Source organism: Sebastes fasciatus, chromosome 21 (assembly GCF_043250625.1).
Source record: "Sebastes fasciatus isolate fSebFas1 chromosome 21, fSebFas1.pri, whole genome shotgun sequence".
Classification (NCBI taxonomy): domain Eukaryota; kingdom Metazoa; phylum Chordata; class Actinopteri; order Perciformes; family Sebastidae; genus Sebastes; species Sebastes fasciatus.
Genome location: NC_133815.1, coordinates 6,768,120 through 6,791,909, shown reverse-complemented (window position 1 = coordinate 6,791,909; position 23,790 = coordinate 6,768,120). Strand labels below are relative to the sequence as shown.

Genomic DNA, 23,790 nt, shown 5'->3' with positions numbered 1-23,790 from the left:
AGTTTGTCCCACTATTGTCAGCAATATTATCACTAACACAGACTGATTTTATATTGCATCCAGTGGATTTATTATGTAGTTCAGTCTCTTCATAATCATGTCATTGATATAAGCGCAGGCAGTATTGTGTAGCACCCAGGGGACGAGCATGCAAGATGTAGCTATGATTCAACATGAATATAATATATATGTAGAGGCCCACATAATCAGTCATTCAGTGGAAGTCACTGGCTTTCCTGGACTCGTGCACCTACCCCCACCTCCCCCCTTTTCCCTAGTCTACCCACAATACACTCTGCTCAGACACAGTGCAGCACAATGAGATACAAATTGAATTCCTCCTCCTGCCTTATCGTTTAGATAAATCACCTGAGTCTTTTTTTTCTGTGGTGGGAAGAGATGAGGAGAAACAGGAGACAGCACGGGATGTAGCTTTGGGGATATTATTTTACGTATTTCATTTCATTTTTGTGCAGGAAAGTTGTTTTTTAAGTTTTTTAAGTTGTTTTTTAAGTTTTTTAAGCAGTCCACTGAGACATGAAATCGTGCTCATTTTGCTCTGTTGTGTGTTGTTTTCTCATGCCATTGATTTGTCTTGCATCTCCAGGGACTTCCAGTTTGGCCACATGGATGGGAACGACTACATTAACAGCCTCATCATGGGGTGAGTGTCTCCAATCCAGCACACCTCTCTCTTCTCATGTCACGCTCCTCTTATTCTATCTACCTCATATTACCTTCTGTCAGCTCCTTATCCAGATCTGGACTCGCTTGTAATGTCAGCCTCTGCCATTAAGGATGCTCGCTTGTGGAGAAGTCAATTACACAGACAGACTGTCATTCCTTTTTTTAACCCCCCCCCACCATGACGCACACGTGCATACGAAAAAAAACCACACCAGATCCTGCAAATCTGCTTGTAAAGTAAGAGGAATATATGAGGATAAGGCTATGCATGGATTAATTCTACAGCGGTCAAGTGTTTTAATAGCTTGTCAAAGAGCAGCGCTAATGATGCAGAGAGCCCTGCTGCAGTAGCTTTTTTGCGCCGAGGCCCGACTGTTGGTGCGTCGTGCTCGGAGAGGCCCCGCAACTGACATCCCACACTTTTAATTAGACAGAACCCTGCTAGTGTTACAGGCTGTAGCAGTTGGCGTGCCTGTTTTGTATCACACCGTCTAATTACGACTGTCTTTGTCTAATGTTGTGTGTGTGTTTATGTGAGAATCTCTGAGCGTAATGGACCACTGCAGGATGTTCTTTTAATTTGAGGATATTATTGTTTGCATGAGGGAGATTATAGCAGACATGGCCCTCCTAAATCCTGTGTAATTAAGTGAATACAGTAGAAAAGTTGTATTGGACATACGACGACATTGAAACAACGGTGCACGGCTGAAATTAGACAGGCAGTGTGTATATTTAAGGATAAAAGAGGTGATTAGCCTTCCTAATTTTGTATGAGTGGATACAATATGTATTCGCCGGGTTTTACGGGGCTGAATTTGGCTGCCGTAGCGCGGGATTAATTGCCCTCCTTTGAGGAATGAAATCCTGGCCTGTCACTGTCCACTAATTCTCTCCCTTAGGAAAAGCATGGAAATAAATCTGATGGCTTTTTATCCCTCTTTCTGTCATCACAGCGATTACTGTGTTCTGGCAGCGGTCTGTCTGGCGTATGGCTGCCCCTGCATTCACCAGAGGCAGATAGACACGCTCATGATAACACAGACACACACACACGTGAGCACCACTCTGAGCCCGAGGCTGTCTCTGTCTCTGTTTAAACATAAGATTATCGCTAACCCCGTATATGGGATGCATTGTGTGCTGTGAAAAACTTAACGGAGATGTGAGGTGACTGGAAAGTCTGTGTGAAGGGAAGATTTGTAATCATAGAAGGTGGAAGATTATTACCACACAAACCAGCCTTTTGATTTGTATGCTAAAGAATGCATTTGTGGAACCTCTAATAAATGTATCGTGATGGTACTCGGTGACAACGTGCGTCTCAGCTCTCACACAAATAAATGTTTTTATCGAAAAGGGGCAGATTAATCGTCATCCAGGTTTTTTTTGTGTATGAAATGTATGTTTCCTGGACACACTGTGATAATCATTAGCACAGTTTGTTTAATTAAGTCCTCTTGCAAATAATTAAAGCTCCAGAAATGCCTCCGGTAACAGAAAGTAAAAAAGAAAATTTGGGGAAGACTAATGAACTGATGATAATGAGCCAGAGTTTTATGTAAGTAAAAAAAACAAACATGCAAATTGTATTTTTTAAATCCAGTTTTCACCTGGATTTCTATTAAGTTTTAATTTATTCATTTATCTTTTTATAGAATAGTTCCAACATTTAGTATTTTTGCTGGGCGTTAGATCAATAACACACATATAGAGCTAAAGCCACGCTTACAGCAGTGTAACATAGCATGTTCACTAGGACATTATTTCCCATGTAACTTTCCCTAAAACCACAAATTGTCGTCTTCTTTTGTAGATAAAGTAGATACAACAAATCATTTAGTGAGGTTTAGAGGTGTATTTTTAAGCAGGCTAGCTGTGGGGGGACTGAGGAGCACCGACTATAACATGCTCCTCAATACTATAGCAAATATTTGACTATTTCATGATGCTCATTTTGTCCGATACGAGGGGTCTTACACCATATATAAGTTTTAGATTGACGTTCCCATGCTCTCTTATGTCTCATAAGTTGTTACAGCAATATTGGGGTTGATCCCATTTGTTACACAGATTTGTTGCTAAATTTAACCATTTATACTGCATGGTTTTACCCCAAAACTGCATGTGATTATCATAAAGTGGGCATGTCTGTAAAGGGGAGACTCGTGGGTACCCATAGAACCCATTTTCATTCACATATCTTGAGGTCAGAAGTCAACGGACCCCTTTGAAAATGGCCATGCCAGTTTTTCCTCGCCAAAATTTAGCGCAAATTTGAAGCGTTATTTAACCTCCTTCTCAACAAGCTAGTATGACATGGTTGGTGCCAATGGATTCATTAGGTTTTGTAGTTTCATATAATATCTTCACTCTTTAAAACTGAGCCCGCTGCATCCTCTGAAAGACAGAATAGCGACCGGGGGGCCGTCGGATTGTTAACAGGCTAACATATATTAATTTTTTATTCCGTTCCCTTCTGTATTTCTCATATCTCTTCTTTTTGCCAACGTACTACACTCGTAGGTTGCCATTTTTTAAATCTTGCGCTGCTGTCATGCATATCATGAGTGACAGCATTGCTATGATACGCCTGACTGCGTGATTCACGACCAATGAGACAGACAGGCTGAGGGATGACAGATCAGGAGGGTTTCCTTCTATCATTCTGTTGAATGTGAAAGATGTGAAGGAAATTTTAGCGCCATACTTGAAGAACAGATAAGAAAAGCAAGTTTAATTACTAAAATGTCAAACTGTTCCTTTTATAATCCAAATAAACAGGGTTAAAATTCCACTATAATAAAAAATAATTAGCCCTAAATTATATAGTATGGCAGCCGTTTTTGGCGGCGTAGAGGGAAATGTCTTAAATGTGTGTTTCCTGCCAGCTCTAATTCTATAGAGTACAGTGTGTGACCCTTCATTATGGGCGGCAAACCCCCGGTAGTCTCCACTCACAGAGGTGAATAGGCTAATCCATATTTATTTTAAATGGGTGCCATCTGTTGGAGTAGGCTGGATGTCAGATGGACTACACACTCAGTGCGTGTGTGTGCAGATCTCAGCTGGACAGAGTAGTGAGGCGTTGATGACTCTACCGCACAGGCGTGTGTGTGTGTGTTTGCACTCCTGATCCCAGCTGGGTGGGACAGTGATGGATACGTGTGCGTGCAATTTGTTGCCGGGTTGAGGTACACTGCGGTGGCAGCGCCGTGATGGACTGTGTGTGTGCATATGTGTGTGTCTAAGCACTAAGGGTACCTTGTCTAAGCCAGGATTTGGTGTTGTGTGAGACGTGTGAAAGAGGGATTGCTTTTTTTATTTGACCTTGTTCGTTATCTCACTGAGTTGTGTAATTCCTGATTTGCTGAAATAAGTGCTGGAGAGCGTGCGGCGTTTCTGTCTCTGTGAAACGAGGCTTCTTTGTATATGTTTTGTATAAGTCTCAGGGTGGATGCAGAGTGGATGCTCTCCTCTGGACTCCCTGCGATTCACTTGTCAGCTGTAATTTGTAAAGGTCTCTTTAACTGTGACCGGCACAGACCCATAAAGCCCCTGAGTTGCACACTGTATGCATAAAAAATAGAAGAAATGCCACTCTGAAATAGGCCAGGCTGCATCGCCTTCTTCCTCAGACAAAAAAAATAAAAACCCTCTGAAATAACACCCATGGGAAAAGTTAGGTTGCTCCGAGTACAAAGGGTTTGTTTATCTCACTATTGTTTCCTCCGTGTTGCAATTTGTTCTTAAAGAAACCCCAATTTGTTCCCATCTAATGATGCACTCTGATGATGGCAGTCCAAGGTGCCGAGGTTAAGAAGATTAAAAGCTGTTTCCTGTTTTTCCTCAGCGAGGTGACGGTGCCCTCCGTTATCATCCTCAACACATCCAACGAGCAGTACTTCCTGCCCGGCGAGCCGATTGAGACCATGGAGCAGCTGGTCCAATTCATCAACGGTGTTTTGAACGGTTCTGCACAGGTCCAAGTCTTCTCCTCTTCCCTCCTTCCTTTCCTGATTTCTGTTTATGCATTCAGCTCAGTGTCGCCCTCCCCCCCGTCCCCCTGTGTTGTACCATTGTAATCACACCAGTAGTCTTCATTAATCAACCATGTTGCCTTGCATTTTAAGTCCTCCCTGCAAAATATTTTCAGCAGATGAGGTATTTTTGCAATCTCCTTTTCCATGTTTAGATTTCATATTGCTGTCTCTCCTGAATGGTTTATCTGCAATAATTCTTCTCTGAGTCAAACACTGAGATTACTACATGACTCTGTATTGTAGTGTACACACTAATCTGGAAAAGAAAAGTCATCTCTTTCCTCTGCACTACACTACAGTCACCAGATGTATGAGACCATAAGCCAAACAGCCAGAGGTCCTGTCCTTTTTTTTCCAAGAAAAGGTCTGAGCTATTTTTTGCTTTGGCAAAACAAACCACCTCCCGCCAAATAAACAGCAACAGAAACCTCCATGTTTCTGCTGTCCAGTAGCAGCCAAAGCCTGGACAGCTTCAGTGTCTTCACGTCATGCTGGTGACGTCTGCCATGAGTCACTGCTTCATGTAGAAATACACAGAATAATGTGTGTTAAATGCATTGAATTGAATTCATAAGAAGCTCGAACATTAAATGGATAGTTGTGGTGTTTTGAATTGGGGTTTTTATGAGGTATTTATCTACAGTAGATGACGGTCGGCATGCCCCCAGTTTGGAGAAGCAGACAGGAGTTTACCACACGGAAGCAAAGCAATGTACTGCTGTGGACGGGGGCTGATTTTAGGTGGCTAAAATACATTTTGCTGCCGGCCCCGTCCACAGCAGTACATTGCTTTGGTTCCGTGTGGTAACTCCTGTCTGCTTCTCCAAGCTAGAGGCGTGCAAACCGTCATCTACTGTAGGTAACACACTGACTATGGATAAATACCTCATACAACCCCACTTTAAAAACACCCTGACTATCCCTTTAAGGTACACAGACGGTGTGTTTAACCTCGCATGAAGCCTGAACCAGCCAGATGAGGACAGAGTTGGCAGGCATCTCTCCAGCAGGTTTTTAGGGAATTGCTAAAACAAATTTGAAGTATCTCTCCACTCACTGCTCCGGTGGTACATCGGCTGGCTTCAGTTTCTCAGTCCTCCATCCTTTCCAATTAAGAAAGAACAACTCCAACAACACGCTATAAATATGTTCTCAAACTACTTATGCAGTCCTCACACAGCATCGGCATAAGTCTGTGCAACAGCTGCTTCCACAGAAATCACCCCATGTCCACCTTCAGCTCGTTCACAGAAGTCCTGCTCAGTCAGAGCTCACTAATTGGCCATCGTGATGAATTAGCGTCGGGACAGATCACCCATTGGCTGCCCAGGTGCTGTTGCTAACAGATGAGCTCAGACGGGGTAGAACTGCTGGACAGTGAACAAACTGGAGTTGGGCACATCCGATCGTTTTGTGCAGAGGAGCGGCTAATTAAACAATATTTTAAGTGTCTGGGATGTACTGACCAGATGACGGGATAACGGAGACTTAGAAAACTCTGTGTGCGTACTGCGTGAGTGAGTAGTTTGAGAAGTTTTTGGGATATAAACTATATCAAATGATCTGTCTCTCTGCAGGCACAAGGAGGTGATGGCTTCATCCAGAGGATCAAACGTGTGGCCTTTGATGCCAGATCCACCATTATGGTAAGTTGGTGAGAGTTCATTCTAGGCTGCTTCATGAGCAGTCGGAAAATACTTCCCAAGCATAGTATTATTGAAGTTCAAAATGCTCAAATGTATCATAATAATATCATATTTTTATTTATTTAATTAAATTAGTTACCACTATAAGTGCAATGAAGTTCAATTTAAACCATTTAGCAATAAATAATTGCAAACTAGTTGAAAACATGTCAGTCTGCAGCACATCACCCTCATAACTAAGGATGTCACAATACCAGAAATTTCGTTGTCGATACCAATACCAGTGAAATTCCACGATTCTTGATAGCAATTCCATACCACGGTAAAAAACGAAAACAAAACGATAAATCCCATGTACTTCAACATACGCTCCTTTATTACCGTTTCTTGCCAAAAGACTAAATGTTACTCCATTACATTTAAACACATCATGATAACATTATAATTTACCGTCGGCCAATACTAGTTTTTACCGAATAGAGCGCATCATAATGAAACCTCCGTTAACGTTAGCTGAAAAATATTAGACCAAAATTCAGTTATTCAATTACTAATAAAGTTTATATGACAAACATGTTGCTTATGTACACATCCAGCAGACTCAACAACATTAGCATCAATATGGAGTTGCGTTTCTGGCCACCTGAAGTTCAATATTCACACTCCCTTTAGCTCTGTTTTGGTCTCCACCAGCAGCTAATGAGGGAAATATCTGGTTATTTAGCTGCTACAGTAAATGCATCGCTTTGTTCACCCGCTAGTTTGTCTGTCTGCCGTTTGGTGCTGGAAAGGTAGCGTACAGTGGGTTTAGCTTGGAAATAGTGTTGATGAGAGTGTTGATAGTGACCCAAAACAGTAAAATTGCGACGCGTAATCTAAAACAATGAGCTGAAAGACGCTAAAATGCTCCGTAGACCTTAAGAGAAACTGCATGCTCTCCGTGGGTTTGTGTGTATGACTGACCCCCTTTCACATTACACATAATCATTTGTCCATTGTTTATCTATAAAATATTGATAAGTGCAGCTTAAAGGTTATTTTATAATATTATTATTTATATTATTTTGATTACTATAGTGTCCTGCTACCCGACTTCTATACCTCTGTCCGATTCTTGGTCTGTCTTTACCTCTACGGTTAAACCATTCATTATTATAATACCACTGAACACCTTGTACTTGTTGATATGCTTCACGCCATGCCTCACCTTGACTGGGTTTTCCAATTTAGTGTAAATACAGTGTACTGCATAAGGCGTCAAGTTCAGTAACACTGTAAAACACATGCCGGAGTGCTGCTGCTCTTTCCCTGTGGGAGAAAAACAACACTCGGAGAACAAGACGAGGGGAGTATGACGGAGAATATGCAATGCAGGCAGTAAACACAGTACGGTGAAGGAGAAACAGGCAGCGGAGCAGCAGGAGGAGGTGGTGGAGTGATGAGGGAGTAGATGGAGTGAAAGTGGGAGGAGAAGCAAGTTCAGCCTCCTGACCCTAAGTAGTTGGTTCTTTTAGGGGGAACTGGTGTTTATTTTTTACCGCGGGTGTGATAGGAATGTAAATACAGCTGGGTTGTAATGCTCCAGCTGTACTGTAGCCACAGGTAAGCTTAACACTGTCCTTCAACAATGTCATTACAGGGATGTAGAGAACTCCTAAAGGAAAATTATAGATTTTATATAGGAAACATGTTCAAATAGAAGCGAAAGTGACTTCTGGAAGTTGAGGTACCAAGAAATATTCATATTGAAGGTTTAACTTTGTTGCTGTCAGGTCTTGTTTGGCAGTTTAAATCGGTGGAAGAATAATAGCTGTCGGAAAAAAGGTTTTAATACAAAAACAATTATTTCTTTGTGCTGTCTAAGAGCAAAGTGTGCAGGGTTTTATTTGTTTCTCATTAGCAACAGTTAGGGCTGTCATGGTGAAGGAATATCCCCTGCGATGATAATGATTGGCTCAACAGGCTTTTTTTTTCTTCTGCAAATTACTTAATTTATCCTGATTTTAATACTTTATGAATGCATGTTATTGTTAGGCTCTTATTAGGTATATTGTTGCATTTTAAATGGCAAAGATGACAAACTAATTAAATACTTGTTTATTGTTAAATGCAGAACACAGAAGGGCAATGAGGCGCAGCTTTTCTTTTTTTAGCTGAGACGATTTGGTTGCATCTGGTTGCTATGATACGGAATATCATTTTTCAACTCTCGGAGACCAGAAAAAACACCAAAGGTGATGTGACCATACAGTTGCTGAATCTGTCTTTATTTTTGGATCTACAACGCTTATTTTAAATGTTTCTAGGGAGTTTCCAGAGGAGACGAGTCACACTGGACTCCTCTGATTTGCATAAAGTAGCCTAGACCTCAACTTTATGCAAATGAGGAGCGGTCAATGTGACGCCCCGTCTCTAGAATCGCGCTTCCACGCTACCAGAATGCATTGCACGGCTGCTTACATAGACAATGAATAAGAAGCGTGGAAAGTGTGGACATAAGAATCCACATGTGAACGGCTCGTCTTACACCTGTAAAAGGAAGGAAACTTCTTCTTGCGCACCTAATTTAGCGAGCTGCATGCATCATCGTGGCTGGTCCTGCTTACAGTGACATGACATGATACAAAGCAGATAGACAGCAGCCGTCACCTTGCACCCCGGAGAGTCTATCTAAATGCACATCTGACAGGAGCATGAGGAAGCAGCCACATTAGGCCCAATGACTCACAGCCAGCTGTGTTAGCGTAGCATACCCATCTCTACCTCATCTAGCGTCACACGGCACCGGCAATTACCATCCCTCTTCCTGTGGCAATGACTGGAGGGGGCATGAATATCTCTCTCCTTCTCAGCTCAGCGGCTGACAGAAGTTGTGAGCGAATACTCCCTCCTAGGTACATTGTCTCTTGATGTATCCTGCTATATTAAGGCCAAATGACTCATTTGTCACTGAGATCATTTAAAGAAGAAGTTGTCCTTCTGTGACTCGGGCATTGTTGTGCCCGCAGGGATCGTGTTTCGCCGGAGTGGAGTGGTACGTGTGACAGAAATGTTCAGTTTTATATGCAGGTTCAGGGCATGGATGTGAAGCATTTACTGTGTTTTACTCTAAGTGATCTTTAGGGATTAATGCACCGACACTTCCATTTACCAAAATGTTGCCGACTGTTAGGAGCCTGTAACCAAATTTTAATGAATCTACAGGTTGTAAATGAAGAGAAAAGTCTAGAATAGTTTATCTTACTGAAGCATTACAAGAGAAACTGTAGTAATTCACTCTTAAAGAGGACCTATTATGCTTATTTTCAGGTGCATACCTTTATTTTGGGTTTCTGGTAGAACATGTTTAGTAGGCGTCGGGGGGAAAAATCGATTCACCTATGTATCACGATTTTCTTTTTCATGATTTGAAATTGACTTTTTAATGCCAGAATCAATATATTTGCTTCATTTGAATCTATGCAGAGGTAGAAGGAAGTTATCCATCAACCAAAACAAACCGCAGCGAGCGGAAACGAGAAAGTAGAAAGCGGTGGAGGGTCCTAAGTAATCGGCACCTAAGTATCATGATAGAATCGGACGCTGCTCCATCTCCACCTTAACTAGCATTGTTTGAGGGCATTGCCTTACACTATACTTATGCAAATGTGTTACTTAGTGACATCACCACGTTACGGAAGAAAAGGCGGGACTTCAAGCAAGTCGTTTCTGGCAGTTCAGGAGCAATGTTTCTCCCTTTGGCCTGGACTTTGGGCTTTATAACTCTGCAGACCTTTTTCATGCACAAAAACGATATAACACACTAAAGGACAGGGGAAAAGCACAAAAGCATAATAGGTCTCCTTTAAAAACATTACAGTGTGTGTGTGTGTGCATGCAACCTTTGCGCACATGTAGCTACAGTATGTGTTTGTGTGTGAGTGTGTATTCATGGGAGGTGAGATAGTTATAAGCGAGGAAGACGGAAAAAGAAGAGAAAATATCTTCAGAGAGACGTGTGTATAAAGGTGGACCTCAGCTTGTGTTTGAAGTGTGAGATTTATTTATTTACTTCAGTTCAAACTGAAAGTACAAGAAACCCAAAGTGTTACAGATAAAAGGGTAAAACTCTCCAACGCGGTCATCATTGTGAAACAAAACAAAAGCAAACAAGACAGCACATTACGAGGCAAAAACACAAACAGTATAACATAATACAGACATCCGGAAATTACATGACAGAAATTTAATTAATACTAAAATATATTAAAGCCTGCCCGGGTTTCTGCAAATGATTTGTGACCTGCCTTCTAAACACACTCGCGAAGCTTAATGGCGTAATGCAAATGAATGAATAAATGAATGAATAAAAAATGTAGTATCTCCGCTAAAAACATAAAAGCCTGTCTGCAATTTTTCACACAAATATTTTTGGATCTCTAAATAGGATTGTGAATTCCCTCTACCTAATAGCTAATGGGGGGCTTTTTACTCCAGTAAACTCTGGCTGTTGAGAGAGATGTTACACTTTTATTAAACAGCCAGATACTCACTCCTCATTTGTGCTGTAAGATATTGAAGAAGCAGTGAGAGAAATGAAAGAAAGAGATAAAACATTAGTCTGTTTGTGATTTTATGTGTGAATTTAAAGAAATAAGGTCAGGACCCGATTTACCCATCTGGGGGCCCCGGGGCCAAAATGAGCATGTAGATCATTTTAACAGAATTTTATGCATCCTTTTTGCCCTTTTAAAGGGATAGTTAGGATTTTTTTGAAGTGGGGGTTGTATCATCCGTAGTTAGTGTATTACCTACAGTAAATGATGGTCGGCACCCAGTTTGGAGAACCAGACAGAAGTACCAGCACAGGAGCAAAGCAATGTACTGCTGTGGACGGGGGCAGCAGCAAAACACATTTTAGCCACTTAAAAGAAAGGCTAACCAAAAATAAAAAAAAATCAATATCAGCTTAAGTGTACCCTATATTTAGAATATTTTCACAGTTTTATCTTGACGTCAGACAGCCCTTTCCGACGGGGAACTGAAGCCGTTGTCAATGCTCTCTTCAAAGCCACCAAACTCTTTTGACAAAATAGTAATTTTACCTCGCAGAACATAGGAGTTGCTGGTCTACCGCTGCCTCAATCGTTTACTTTGTTTGTGTTATTCTGTGACTATAGTGAATCTGAACTAACCCTTTAAAACACCAAAGTCACACAATAACACAAACAAACCAACCAGTAGAAGCAGCAGTAAATCAGCAACACTCGTGTTCTGCGAGGTAAAATTACTGTTTTTGTCTATGGAGTCTGGTTGCTTTGAAGAGAGCATAGATACCGGATTCAGTTCCTCATCAGAAAGGGCTGTCTTACGGCAAGGTAAGGCAATGAACATATTCTAAATACATCGTACACTTAAACTGATTTTGCGGTTCGTTTGGGCAGATGTGAACACAGTAATCGTACTTTACGCCGGGTTATGGGCTGCCTGTATGAGCATTTAAACGACAGGTTAACATGAGTAGGAGAGGACTGACCTGGACTTCTGCAGAAGTCCGATATTTTCTTGAAATCTGGGCTGAAGAGAACATACAGATTATGCTAAATAAAGTCCACATATAGAGACGTTTATAAAGTCATTCAAGATAAACTGGAGAAGGAATTTGTGCGCAGAGTAGAGGAGTACTGAGTCAACGTGAAAACACTTCTACAGCAATATATCAAAGTCTGTGATTCGCTGCATAGAAGTGGCAGCTCTCGACACGAAAAAGATGAATTTACTCCTTCGTACATGCCCCTCAGCAAAGTATTTTTTTTATTTGGTCTGCTTTAATTTGTGCACTGTGAAACCGAACCAGACTAAATAGAAAACAAACCAAAAGTATCAATTTAACTTAATTTAACCTCTTCCTAAATGGATGCTATGAAAATACTTGATTGTGAAAGATAATTCCAATATCGTTTTATCTTCTGTCCTTTCTTGTTATCCTCATTTACTCCATTATTTCCCTCTACCCGTTCCCATCTCTTCACTTTTGACTCCCTCACACTTCCCCTTCTGTGTCTCCCTCTCATCTTTTGTTGTCTCCTCTCCCCTACATCAGTCAGTGTTTCGCAGCTCTCCGCTGCTGGGCTGCTTCCTCTTCGGCCTACCGCTGGGTGTAATTAGCCTGATGTGCTACGGCATCTGCACAGCTGAGTCGGACGACGGTTCGGATGACATGGACGCGCTCAAGAGGGAGGGCCTGACTGACGAGGAGGAGGACGAGGAGGAGGAGGGGCAACGCACCGCTGAGCTGGAGGGCCCCGAAGAGGGCGAGAACGAGGAAGACGATGTTGGAGAGAAGGATCCCGAGGAGAAGAAAACCGATTAACACAGGGGCTCCCGCCGGATAGAGGATGATGGGCCTAGTCAAATGCAATGACATGAAACTCAAAGACATATCAATGTGTTACTACTCTGCTTCTTTGTCTTTCATATCACTCCCCCTCAAAGCTCCTCTAGCACAAACTGCTCTCCCATCTTTGTGTTTAAGGTCAGCTGCTCAGCGAAGCCGTCGTTTCAAGCCAACAGCCTTTTTAACGACGGCGTTTTAAACACATGATGTTCAAGAAACGGAGGGACGAACCAAACGAACCGCTTATTTATTACGATTCGACCAACCGGTGGTTTATTCCATGTGACGTGCGACCCCTTCTCTCGTTGTTTTGTAACCACTAATCCTCTTTTTTTTGTCCCTATCTCTTTTTTTTCCTTTTAAATTCCAGTTTACTATGATAACCTAGAATAATAGAAACCTTCCTTCAAACTAAATACATGAATACACTTTACCCCCGACCCAAGTAGGCTTATCATGGCGCGTGTAGAAAGCAAAGGAAAGTGCCCAAGAAGGAAAATCTTGCCATAAATGAATTGTGCTTTTTTTTATTGTATGTTATTGCCTGAAAATATTTCTTCTTCTTCTAGTGGTGCAAAGTGCCGAGACAGTCGTGCTACTTAATCCTCGTGCCAGCTACCTGTTAGTGTTCCTTTATGAGAGCTGGAATAATTGGCATCAGTCTGTCTGATAGAGGAATATGGCACATTTTTTTCTGACACGGCCAACCTGCTCAGAATTCCTCGTGTAGCTGGCTTGTACCTGAACAGCAGACACCCATAACATGCATCAGTAGTTCTTGCAGCTTTTAACAACTCCTATTCTTCAGATAGACTGGCTCTGTCTGTTTCCATATTTCAATCTGTCTTCCATCACTGGTTGCTATATTGAATTCAGTCGGCAGGTTGAAGTTTAAATCCCGATACACTGAGACGTACACTGAGCGTACAAAATATTAAGCCCATCTTCCTTCTACTTAGTTTCACTCCCCTTTTTTTCTGTCATAACCCCACTATTGTTAGCTTTCTCAAGGCACGGAAATCCATCTCTATCCTATTTTCATACTAAAGTGTGTGTAATAGGCGAGGTTGTGGCTTCGTCTTGGATTTAAGTGGCCGGCCTGTTACATGAAAAGAGCAAGTGATCCTAAAATCTGCTACACCCAGTGTGATACCATTTTTATGAGAAATGCTCAGCACCTTGTTAGATTTAGGGAATCTCTGGCAGCGAAGCATGTCAAAGCACCTGACAACATGTTTCTTTATTTTTAGTACAAATTACATATTTGTGACTAAAGAAGGAAAAAATAAAGGTAAACCTGTTGGCACTGAAATTTACAGTGGCGCTTCTGTGCCAACAAAAGCACATTTTTCATCGACTGTCCTAAGATTCTTAATCATGATTGGTGAACGGAAATACCTGAAATCACCTTTTTTCCCCCAACACAGCCCCAAACTAGTGGGAAGAGCACAGACAAAAACACAAATACTGTATAAAAATCCAACACGTTCTCATCCCAACTCGTCACAAACTGACGTTTTGTCAGACCCCTCGGCGTCACTTTTCAGTCGCAGTAAACACGTGCTTAATGTTGTGAATTAAACTCTTCGCTTAGGTTTAGGCAACAAAAACACTTAGTTTTAGGAAAAAAACAACATGGTTGGGCTTAAAATTACTACGTTTGTAAAGTGAAAATGTGACTTGATGTTGGGAACATGGACACGAACGATCAGCAGATTGTAACCGTGAAAGTGAAACTTAACATACGGGACGCGAACATTATCTCTTTCGCTCTTTAAACTACGTCACCACATCACTTTCTCTGGGCGTTTAACTGTTTCCGCGGATGTGTTTACATTGTAGTTAATGGAAAGCCCGGTGCGTCTCATCAGGCGCTACTAAAGGGTGCCTTGTCTGGTGGTATCGAACGCCGATGGCCGAGACAAAGTGGCGGTATTTGACGCCCTAGGAATGAGAACGGACTGAAAAATCTCTCGTGTTAAATAACCAGGATGGCAGGTAAAAGTGTAAATCAGTTGGAAACCATCGCTTAATAGTTTGACATTTTGGTAAATATGCCGAGCGTTAGATGAGAAAGTCGATACCAGCTACCCAGTGCGTTAGAAAGTGACGCCTAGGGACGAGTTGATATGAAAACGTGTTGGATATAACATGTTCGTTAGAGAGATTTAGAGGTGCTGGTAGGCAGTTTCTTCCCCATTGAAAGAGCCAGGCTAGCTGTTTCCCGGTCGTGTCTAGAAGGTAACCCACAAATGCGGCGAGATGGTTAAGGTTAGGCATTGACCTTGAATAGTTTAGGTTAGGATAGGTCGTCGGGTAGCGAGTCTCGCAAGAGTTTTTGCACGTTTTCGCAATTCACCTTACCTTCTAGATCCGACCCTGTTTCCCCCTCTGCTTCCAGTCTTTATGCTGAGCTAAGCTAATCGGCTGCTGACTTTAGTGATATCAATCTTCTCATCTAACTCTCGACAAGAATGCAAATACTTCCCAAAATGTCAAACTATTCTTTTAGAGTGGATTATTATTCCCTCTCTGCATTTGTTTTTACATTATTCATCCGAAACATTCGTGCATTATGTTCAACGTACAAAGCTGCAGAGTAATTATAAGTCTGAAATGAGCGACGACAGCTTCTGTAACAGGCTTTCTCTCGAGGGAACTTCAACACATGGTGATGAATGAGCATTAAGTTCATCATTGACCTTGGGAAGAGTAATCTTAATTCTAGGTCCACGTTCAAACTTTACATCTCACGTAATGAAAACTGAGCAAACTACTAAACTACTAAATGGAAATGATATTTTTAATGAATGTCTTGAGCTGTTTCTGCTATTATTGTATAAAGGTAAAGGTAATCCTCAATCCCAGCATTCTTCACTTCATCGTGCTTTTGTAGCTCAGTAAATCTCGTGACTTGATCGACTTAGGCACCTCAACCTAAGAACACCTGCTGTTTTTAAATATACAGAGGTCATCTGTATTATTACTGTGAAACTGCACTAAAAGGAAACCATGCCCTCGCCTTGCCTTCTGGTCTTTGTAGTTGCCTACCATTCTCTGCCAAACTTCCTCTTTGGGTTTGAATTGAGATTGTCACACTTTATTATACAGGTTTGAAAGATTGAAATAAAGATTGTCCTCTTTTTCTCCTTGTTGACGCGTATCTTTTGTCCATCTTATCTACTTCTCCGTCTATCTCCAATTATCACACGTATATTAAATGCGTTTTTTTCTCTCTCTCTCGTCAGGCGGTATAATCCGAGGTAGAGGTGTCGACTCAATTATAGCAGATGTAATCATATTTTTGGAGATCGAGGTTTAACCGCGGCTGATTGCATTACTTGATGTGAAACTCATTTATTTCTTCTCTTTAGGGAATGACGGCGCTCTGAAGTCAAACTCGGAGACGTGACTTAACATAATGAAAAAGCACAATGTCATGGCGAACTTTCTGAAGGCCTGACCCGCACACAGTTTGAGACAGAGAGAGAGAAGGTTGTTGTTTTTCAGGTGTGATAAAGGAGATCGTTTCCATTGGATGTCATTTTGAGGATAAATCACCTCAAAGGGGGGGGAGATAATATATTACTACATCAGAATCAGTGTCACCGAGTGTTGCTGATGCAAAAAGTAATTCATCGCTCAATTACCCCGCTATATATTCTGAGAATGAGTTTCATCGCGTGGCAAATGAAGAAGGCCTCCTGTCTCTTTTCTTCCGGAGAACCAACAATCTCGCGCTCCAGACAAGGGCAATTACACTTTGCTGCTCATTCTGACGTCTGTCTCATGTTGAAACGGCGTTTTTAAGGCGAGCTAGTAATCATCTCATTCCTGACTAACGCGGGGAGGTGTTTAATGGTGGTGGGGGTCGCGTGTCGGGTCAAGGTAAAGAGATGGATGGTTATTGTAGTTAATGATCCGAGCCTGTACTTCAGGGCTATTCTCAGCTCAGTTTGTGTCACTCAACAATGGCTGATTAGCCTCGCTCACCATGGAAACCAGCCCACACTTGTTCTCCTCTTAGGAAAGCGGTGTTTTTTGCATTACGGCTGATAGATGGCTGCAGCTGCTCGAGTCCATCTGTTTGCTGCCACAACTACCTCGATGCCTAATTACACAAACAATGTTTGCCCTTTTCTGAGATGTCGCCCTCCCCTCAGTAAACCCTATTTTGTCTGCGTCTCCATCATCAGCTCAGCAGTCAGATAGTTTCTCGTGGTCCCGTCCGTCAGACTATTTTTGGTGCTGTGACTTCACATCAACAGTTCAACTGGGTTTAATAGCCGCTTGTCAGCCTGTCAGCGGATTGATGGTGCTCGTTGCTGTTGTGTTGACCTGACATTTTGGAAAACATTTCTTCGGCGCTTGTGTGAAAATGACTGCTGTGTGCTGCTGTGCGGAGATGCCCATCAAAGCTGTTACAACTTCTGCATCAGAAATCATCAACACACACACACACACACACACACACACACACACACACACAGGGGGATAGTATCTGTCAGCTGAGATAAGAACAACGCATTAGAGGCAAGCATACACCCTGCTTCTGAAACACACTTATGTCAATCTAAATTAAAGGAACACTGTGCAGCATTTAGGGGGATCTATTGGCGGAACAGGCTGTTCTCATACACTGTTTGTAGCTATACTTACGAGAAGTAATGCACTGTAATTCTTGTATATCCCACAAAATCAATTTGTGCGAACGCCGCATAGGGAGGAAGTTGGGGAGGATGGGTGGGTCTAAAAATACCAGACTTTCACCCAGGAGACCGCTGTTTGTGCCCCGTGTACTTGAGTAACGCCACTTCTGGAGTTATTTTAACCCACACCACGATCTTTTCCGAAACCTAACTTAAGTAGTTTTATTGCCTAAACCTAAGGAAGTTGTTTTCTGTGAAGACAGAAGTTTATTTTGAAAAGACTGTATGCATGTAACGAGCGGATATTGACAGATGTTGCTGGACATTCGTAGGAAAACAAACAAAAAATGAGGAATCATTTTTTCGTAAAATATCATATGAACTGTTGTATGAGGATACGTTGGGCAGAAATAGAATTAAGTATATTTTCTTTAGTGTATAATCACCTGAAAATAAGAATTGAGTTTTCGTTACCTTAGAATGAGCCGTTTAATAATAATATCTACATACAGAGTTGGTCCTCTTCACGTAGCCGGCCGCCATGTTTGTACAGTAGCCCAGAACGTCGACCACCATAGTTCTCCAACACGTTTGGCACACGGGAGAAGTTTCAGTCGGTTGCAATCTGCAACCTCACCGCTAGATGCTGCCAGAACCTACACACTGCACCTTATATATTGCTAATTGATTATTTCAATAAGAAAAACATACATAATAGAGTGCTGCAGTCCTAAAACTTGGAAAAGAGTTAGCATTTTAGCACTTCCGGTTCCCTCGTCTGGACGTCAAAGGGTTTTTACTTAGATGCCTGAAATAAGGTCTGTGGTTAACAAGCTGCAGAGATTCTAACATGTTGTTCTACGATATTGAAGATGTCAGTAAATATCCCACACATGAATTTTGAAACATTTACGTGTAGCCTATACTCGTGCTCATGCACCGTGGTGTGGTTTGTTTATAGCCTGACGTTAGCTTATACTTCTGGTGATTGCATTATCACTTCAAAGATCATAAAAGTGGTGTTAATTTGTGGAGATTATCTTGCTGATCACAATGTGTAAGTATCATAAATGTTTGTTTGCCACGGAGCTTATTTTCTGCAATAATCCAAAACCCAATGGAAAAATCCCATTGGATTTTTGTCGAGGGAACCAGGGCAATGCTAACTTCCTGGCTACAGAAATACGTCATCCCTGCAGAACTCTATAGATAGACAACATACAGTTTTTATCCCAATTCTAATCATAATGTCTGTTTTGATGCAGTGTTATGTAAACCTGAACTCTCCATTAGTGCTCCCCTGTGACTATACATTATTAATAAGGCTCACCACAAATATGATTTCACCACAATCCCATCTGCAGATAACATCTATTTACCGTTCACCCCACCCCCCGTACTGCACACTGTCATGCTTTACATTCTCTCATGGCTCACATGGTAGTCTGCAGTGATAAGAGGGCAGATTTACTGCTCCGAATTCTGTCATTTTTTAACCATTTACCAGTATTTACCATCCAAACTGTCTCGTGTTTAAACATGCATGTGATTAAGTAATTAACGGAGAATATTTAAAAGGAATGCCCGGTGTTTGGCAAATTATTTAGTGGTAATTAAAACATATTCAGAAGTAGCTTATTAATAATGCATTTGCCTAATAACTCGAGGCATTTTTCTCTCCCTTACATGATAGTTGATAAATTGCTTTTTAACAATAATATTTAGGGCTGTCAAAGTTAACGCTAGAATAACGCTTTAATGCAACAACTAATTTCTTTAACACAACTTGTGATTTTTAGGGTGTAGCATGCTCAGTTTTAAAGCTAGAGTGAAAATACTGGTACCATGTGAAACTACAAAACCTAAAGAATCATTGGTACCAACCATGTCATACTAGCTTGTTGCGAAGGAGGTTAAATAACGCTCCAAACTTATGCTACATTTTGGCGAGGAAAAACTGGCAAGGCCATTTTCAAAGGGGTCCCCTTGACCTCTGACCTCAAGATATGTGAATGAAAATGGGTTCTATGGGTACCCACGAGTCTCCCCTTTACAGACATTTCCATGCAGTACCTGTGAGGGTTTCTGGACAATATTTGTCATTGTTTTGTGTTGTTTATTGATTTCCAATAATAAATATATACATATATTTGCATAAAGAAAGCATATTTGCCCACTTCCATGTTGATAAGAGTATTAAATACTTGATAAATCTCCCTTTAAGGTACATTTTGAACAGATAAAAAATGTGCGATTCATTTGTGATTAAATATTTTAATCGATTGACAGCCATAATAAAGGTATTGGTATTGATATAGTGGTGATCCTGTCCCCGGTTGCTAAGCTCTGATTGGACAATCACCGTTTGAGTGAGAGGTTTTTTAGTAAACGGTCAATTAGGAATCATAAAATTCAAGACGACTGCAGCTCCAGACTCCATATCTCGGTCTGTGACAAATCTTTATTTATAGCTGAAGCGTACAAATGATGAGCAGCTCTGCAGAGAATAACAAGTGCACGGCCCACATTATCTCTGTCACCTCTAAGTGCACTGTAAGCATTTCCCGCTGGAGTGTTTCTGCTTATCACTCTGCCAAGGAGCTGCTGCCACACAGCAGCTGCCTAATGATGTTGCCCGGGTCGTGAGCGTTTACTGAAGGGACCTGTCCCCTCAGGGGGGTCGGGGTGACTTACAGTACCTGAGACGGAGACGTTCCTGGAGGAGGTGACATGTGCCCGAGCTCAGCTGCTGCTGACGCCGTCACTCCCACCCACTCGCCACGGGCTGTTTCCATCCTCCAGTCTGATTATTACCCAGAGAGCTTAAAAAAAATCAGCTTTCACAGTCAAGGAAGACAACAGGTTCATCAACACACGGATGTTTGCAGTATGTGTGTGTGACAGCCTTCATAGCCTGTGTTTAATCTGATCTTAGTCCCTTCACACAGATGTTCAGGGACGTTACGTGACTGGCCTGCTGGGTGCAGAGCTTATACTCCCAAACCCCCTTATAGTGACTGTAGCCAGCTGGGTCTTAATGATGGTACAGTAACAACACTTATACTGTACACACACACACACTAACGGTGTTGATGTGAGGACCTTTTGCTGCCACGGCAACACATTGTAGAAATAGGAGAGAGCTTGTGGGAACCCGCTCTGAATCCCTTTAACCCCTAAAAACTGGATATCTCAGGAAATACTACTGGGGCATGAGGAGCTGTATTCTGGGAAGGAAGTGGGATTTATTTAAGTTAACAGCTTTCACACAGTAATCCTTTCAGAGCTCAGAGACGAGGGCTGTGTTTATATACTGAATATTATATATATATCATAAACCCCTTATAGAAAAGCAGTGTTTACATCACTTCCACAATACAGAAACAAAAACAAGATTGGCTTGTTGTGGAGTTGTTGTGCTCTTAAATAATTAATGGACTTCTCTAATTAATATATACATGTCGCTAAAAGGGTATATTTGACGTTTTAGGTTTAATTAGGGTTTGGACTCACACTGGTGTATTAAATTATTGTTGTTGTCTGGTCTAGTTGTCCGTCTTTTCATCTTACAACTTTAACTCTTACACAGTGTGTTTTCAGTTCATTAAAGTTAATTATAACCTTTTTGGTCGCCTAAAAATGTCGTTTGGTTGTACTTAGCTCCACCCTCTCGTGTCACTTCTTGTAACAAAAAATCATCACGGGGCTGTGTTCGATGTTAACGCACAACCTACAGTACTTTCTGCAGATTTAGGCAGAATGTAACGGAAGCTACCACAAAGAAAAGGAAACGCAGCTACACCAAAGACTGGGAAACTACTTATAACTTGGTGAAGCTGGTGGAAGGCGATTCTCAGAGAGTTTTTTGTGAAATTTGCGTTGTTATTTTTCAGTTTTACTCGGGGGTGGGGGAATATGATGTGAAGCGACACAGTAACCTGTAGGCTAACCTCTAGAGTTGTTGGCTCCTGAATCAAACGGAGGGCAAAACATAAAGATATTACGAGCTAAAAGACAGAATAGAAATGTTAATTTCTTTAAGTTAGATGGACACTATATCAAAATTAGAGACTACCTCTCAGCCTTGGTAACGTGTCCCACATTGTCCCACACAAACATAGTCTTTGTCCCACATTTGGTTTGTTGTGATCTGGTCACTCTAGTGGAAACAGGGAGAAACAGTTAGCCTGACTCTGTCCAGAGGTTGTGGTTTTGGAGAGGCTCATGCGGTGAACTATTCCTCAGCCGGGAGCAGCATAAAACCACAACTTGTTGTCTTTTCACTGAAGTCTCTATACAGATGAAACAAATGAAATATAACGTGTTAATCAGTGAGCTTTAGAGGTGCTGGTAGGCAGATGTTTCAACCTTCAAACAGAGCCACGTTCACTGCCTCCTGGCTCTAGTTTCATATCTAATAGACAGATATGAGAATGTCATTAATCTTCTCAGCTAGTTCTTGGCAAGAAAGTTTAATCAGTGCATTTCCCAAAATGTCGAACAATTCCTTTAACATTAATGAATCTTATTGTTCCACTGAATGAGGTTGGAAGAAAGAATATAGCGGCTGCACTTGTGTCAGATTCTTGAAGACTTTATTTTGAAGGGTCTTAATTGTAGGTTGATCAAACAGCCTCCGGGGAGGGACGGCCCCGCCCACGTCCCTGCATCCTACACTGGAGGAAAATAATGCATTCAAAATTTACCAGACGCCTTTTTGAGCGTTCATGTGAACAATGACAAGTGGAGTAGAGACAAGCGCTCCTGATGTGCCATTCTCTGGAGCAGCGGTGCAAAGTGCTCTTAGTGGTCATTATACTGAGCCCACTTTAGCATCCAGCACCACAGAGGAATAACAGCAGAGCGCCTGCAGAGAGTAATAACGTCTTAGTGCTCCTGTGGCCACATTTGGCTCAGGCCACTGGTTAACTTTGCAATCTAATAGGAAATGTTTTCTTTTCAGCTGCCTCTGATAGCTTTTTAATTGCTTTCAGTGACACTGTCACCTCGCTACCCCGATAGCCTGGAGGCCGTGTTGTGTTTTTGCGACGGCCGGGGAGCTCTGTAATGTAATCATGAAATAATCATAATTAGGAAAACATAATTGTGAGCAGTTATTTGGTTTAAAATGACCCAGAGGTGCAAAATAATCTCTTAAAAATACATTCTTGTTGATAGACGGCTCAGGAACACATTTAAAAAGAGGCTTTAATGAGGCTGGAGGCCTGTTTGTGTTTTGTAGGACCGAGTCTAACACACTCCTCTGGGCTTTCTGCTAATATACAAGATAGAAACCTTCTGGGTTGTAAACAGGCTTTTTCCTGGTTGTTGCATTGAATTATTGTCGTTGCATTAGGCGCCACTGAAAAGTGTCTTTAATATGTGTTCGCTGTGGGTGTGGGAAAACACATTCAAAATGCAACCTGTTGTTGGTGACACTCAAGAATAAAAGAGATGAATCTAAAAAAGGATTTTTAAAATTTTAATGAAAACACTAAGACATTCACTGAGACAGCTAAATGACATTTTCCTGTTTTCAACATCTGGCTGCCACTAGAAGAAAAGACACAAATTCAGTCAAAAGTTAACAGGGAATCTAGTTTATCCTCAACATGCTTCTTCTACAGAAGTTGTCCTGACAAATGTACTACATTTAGTTGTTAGTGATGTTAATTATGCTCTGGAAGTACTAATTAGGTAGCTTTTCATCCTGCTATACCTTTGTTCCCATAGTAGTGATGGTATCCCGGAGTGATGAATTCTTATTAATTTAAAGAAATATTTTTGCCTTAATTACTGCACTTGTTTTCATTAGAATTATCATACTGACAAAGCCTCATATATTTTATACTAATATTCTACTTAGTATTGATACACAACTATGTGCTAATAATAATAATAAGTTTATTTGTAGAGCACTTTTCGAGCACAAAGCACAAAGTGCTTTCCAAGGAAATCCACATAATGTACAACAGAAAACACTGAAACATAAATAATTAAATAAAAACAATATAATGGAAAAATTAAGAAACAAGCATTTACATATTCATACAGTTACATATGCACATATATACACATCAGCACACAAGCATACAAAAGACTAAAATTCATCTGATTGAAAAGCCATTTTATAAAAGTGGGTTTTAAGACGGGATTTAAAAGTTGTGACCGAGTCTGCTGATCTAATGCCAATTGGAAGACTGTTCCAGAGTCGGGGAGCCAGTACTGCGAAAGCACGATCGCCTTTTGTTTTCAACCTGGTCTTTGGAGCTATTAAAAGACCCAGATTTGCTGAGATTTGCTGCTACTGTAATAGGATATTTTATAGTGATAAAGTTAAACAAATACTGTATTTGGCCTTAAGTTTTGTTATTCCACTAAATCCTGCA

The 23,790-nt window shown here is 41.3% G+C and overlaps 1 protein-coding gene across 1 annotated transcript in view; it reads left to right on the top strand.

The window, feature by feature from the left end:
* tmx3b (thioredoxin related transmembrane protein 3b) overlaps positions 1–14,064 on the top strand; it is a 39,841-nt gene extending 25,777 nt beyond the window's left edge. The window contains exons 13-16 of the mRNA XM_074622506.1: positions 608–664; positions 4,541–4,670; positions 6,308–6,376; positions 12,459–14,064. Of these exons, the coding sequence (XP_074478607.1) occupies positions 608–664; positions 4,541–4,670; positions 6,308–6,376; positions 12,459–12,728 (526 nt within the window). The 3' untranslated portion in view covers positions 12,729–14,064. The remainder of the gene's footprint in view (positions 1–607; positions 665–4,540; positions 4,671–6,307; positions 6,377–12,458) is intronic.
* The last annotated feature ends 9,726 nt before the right edge of the window (positions 14,065–23,790 follow it).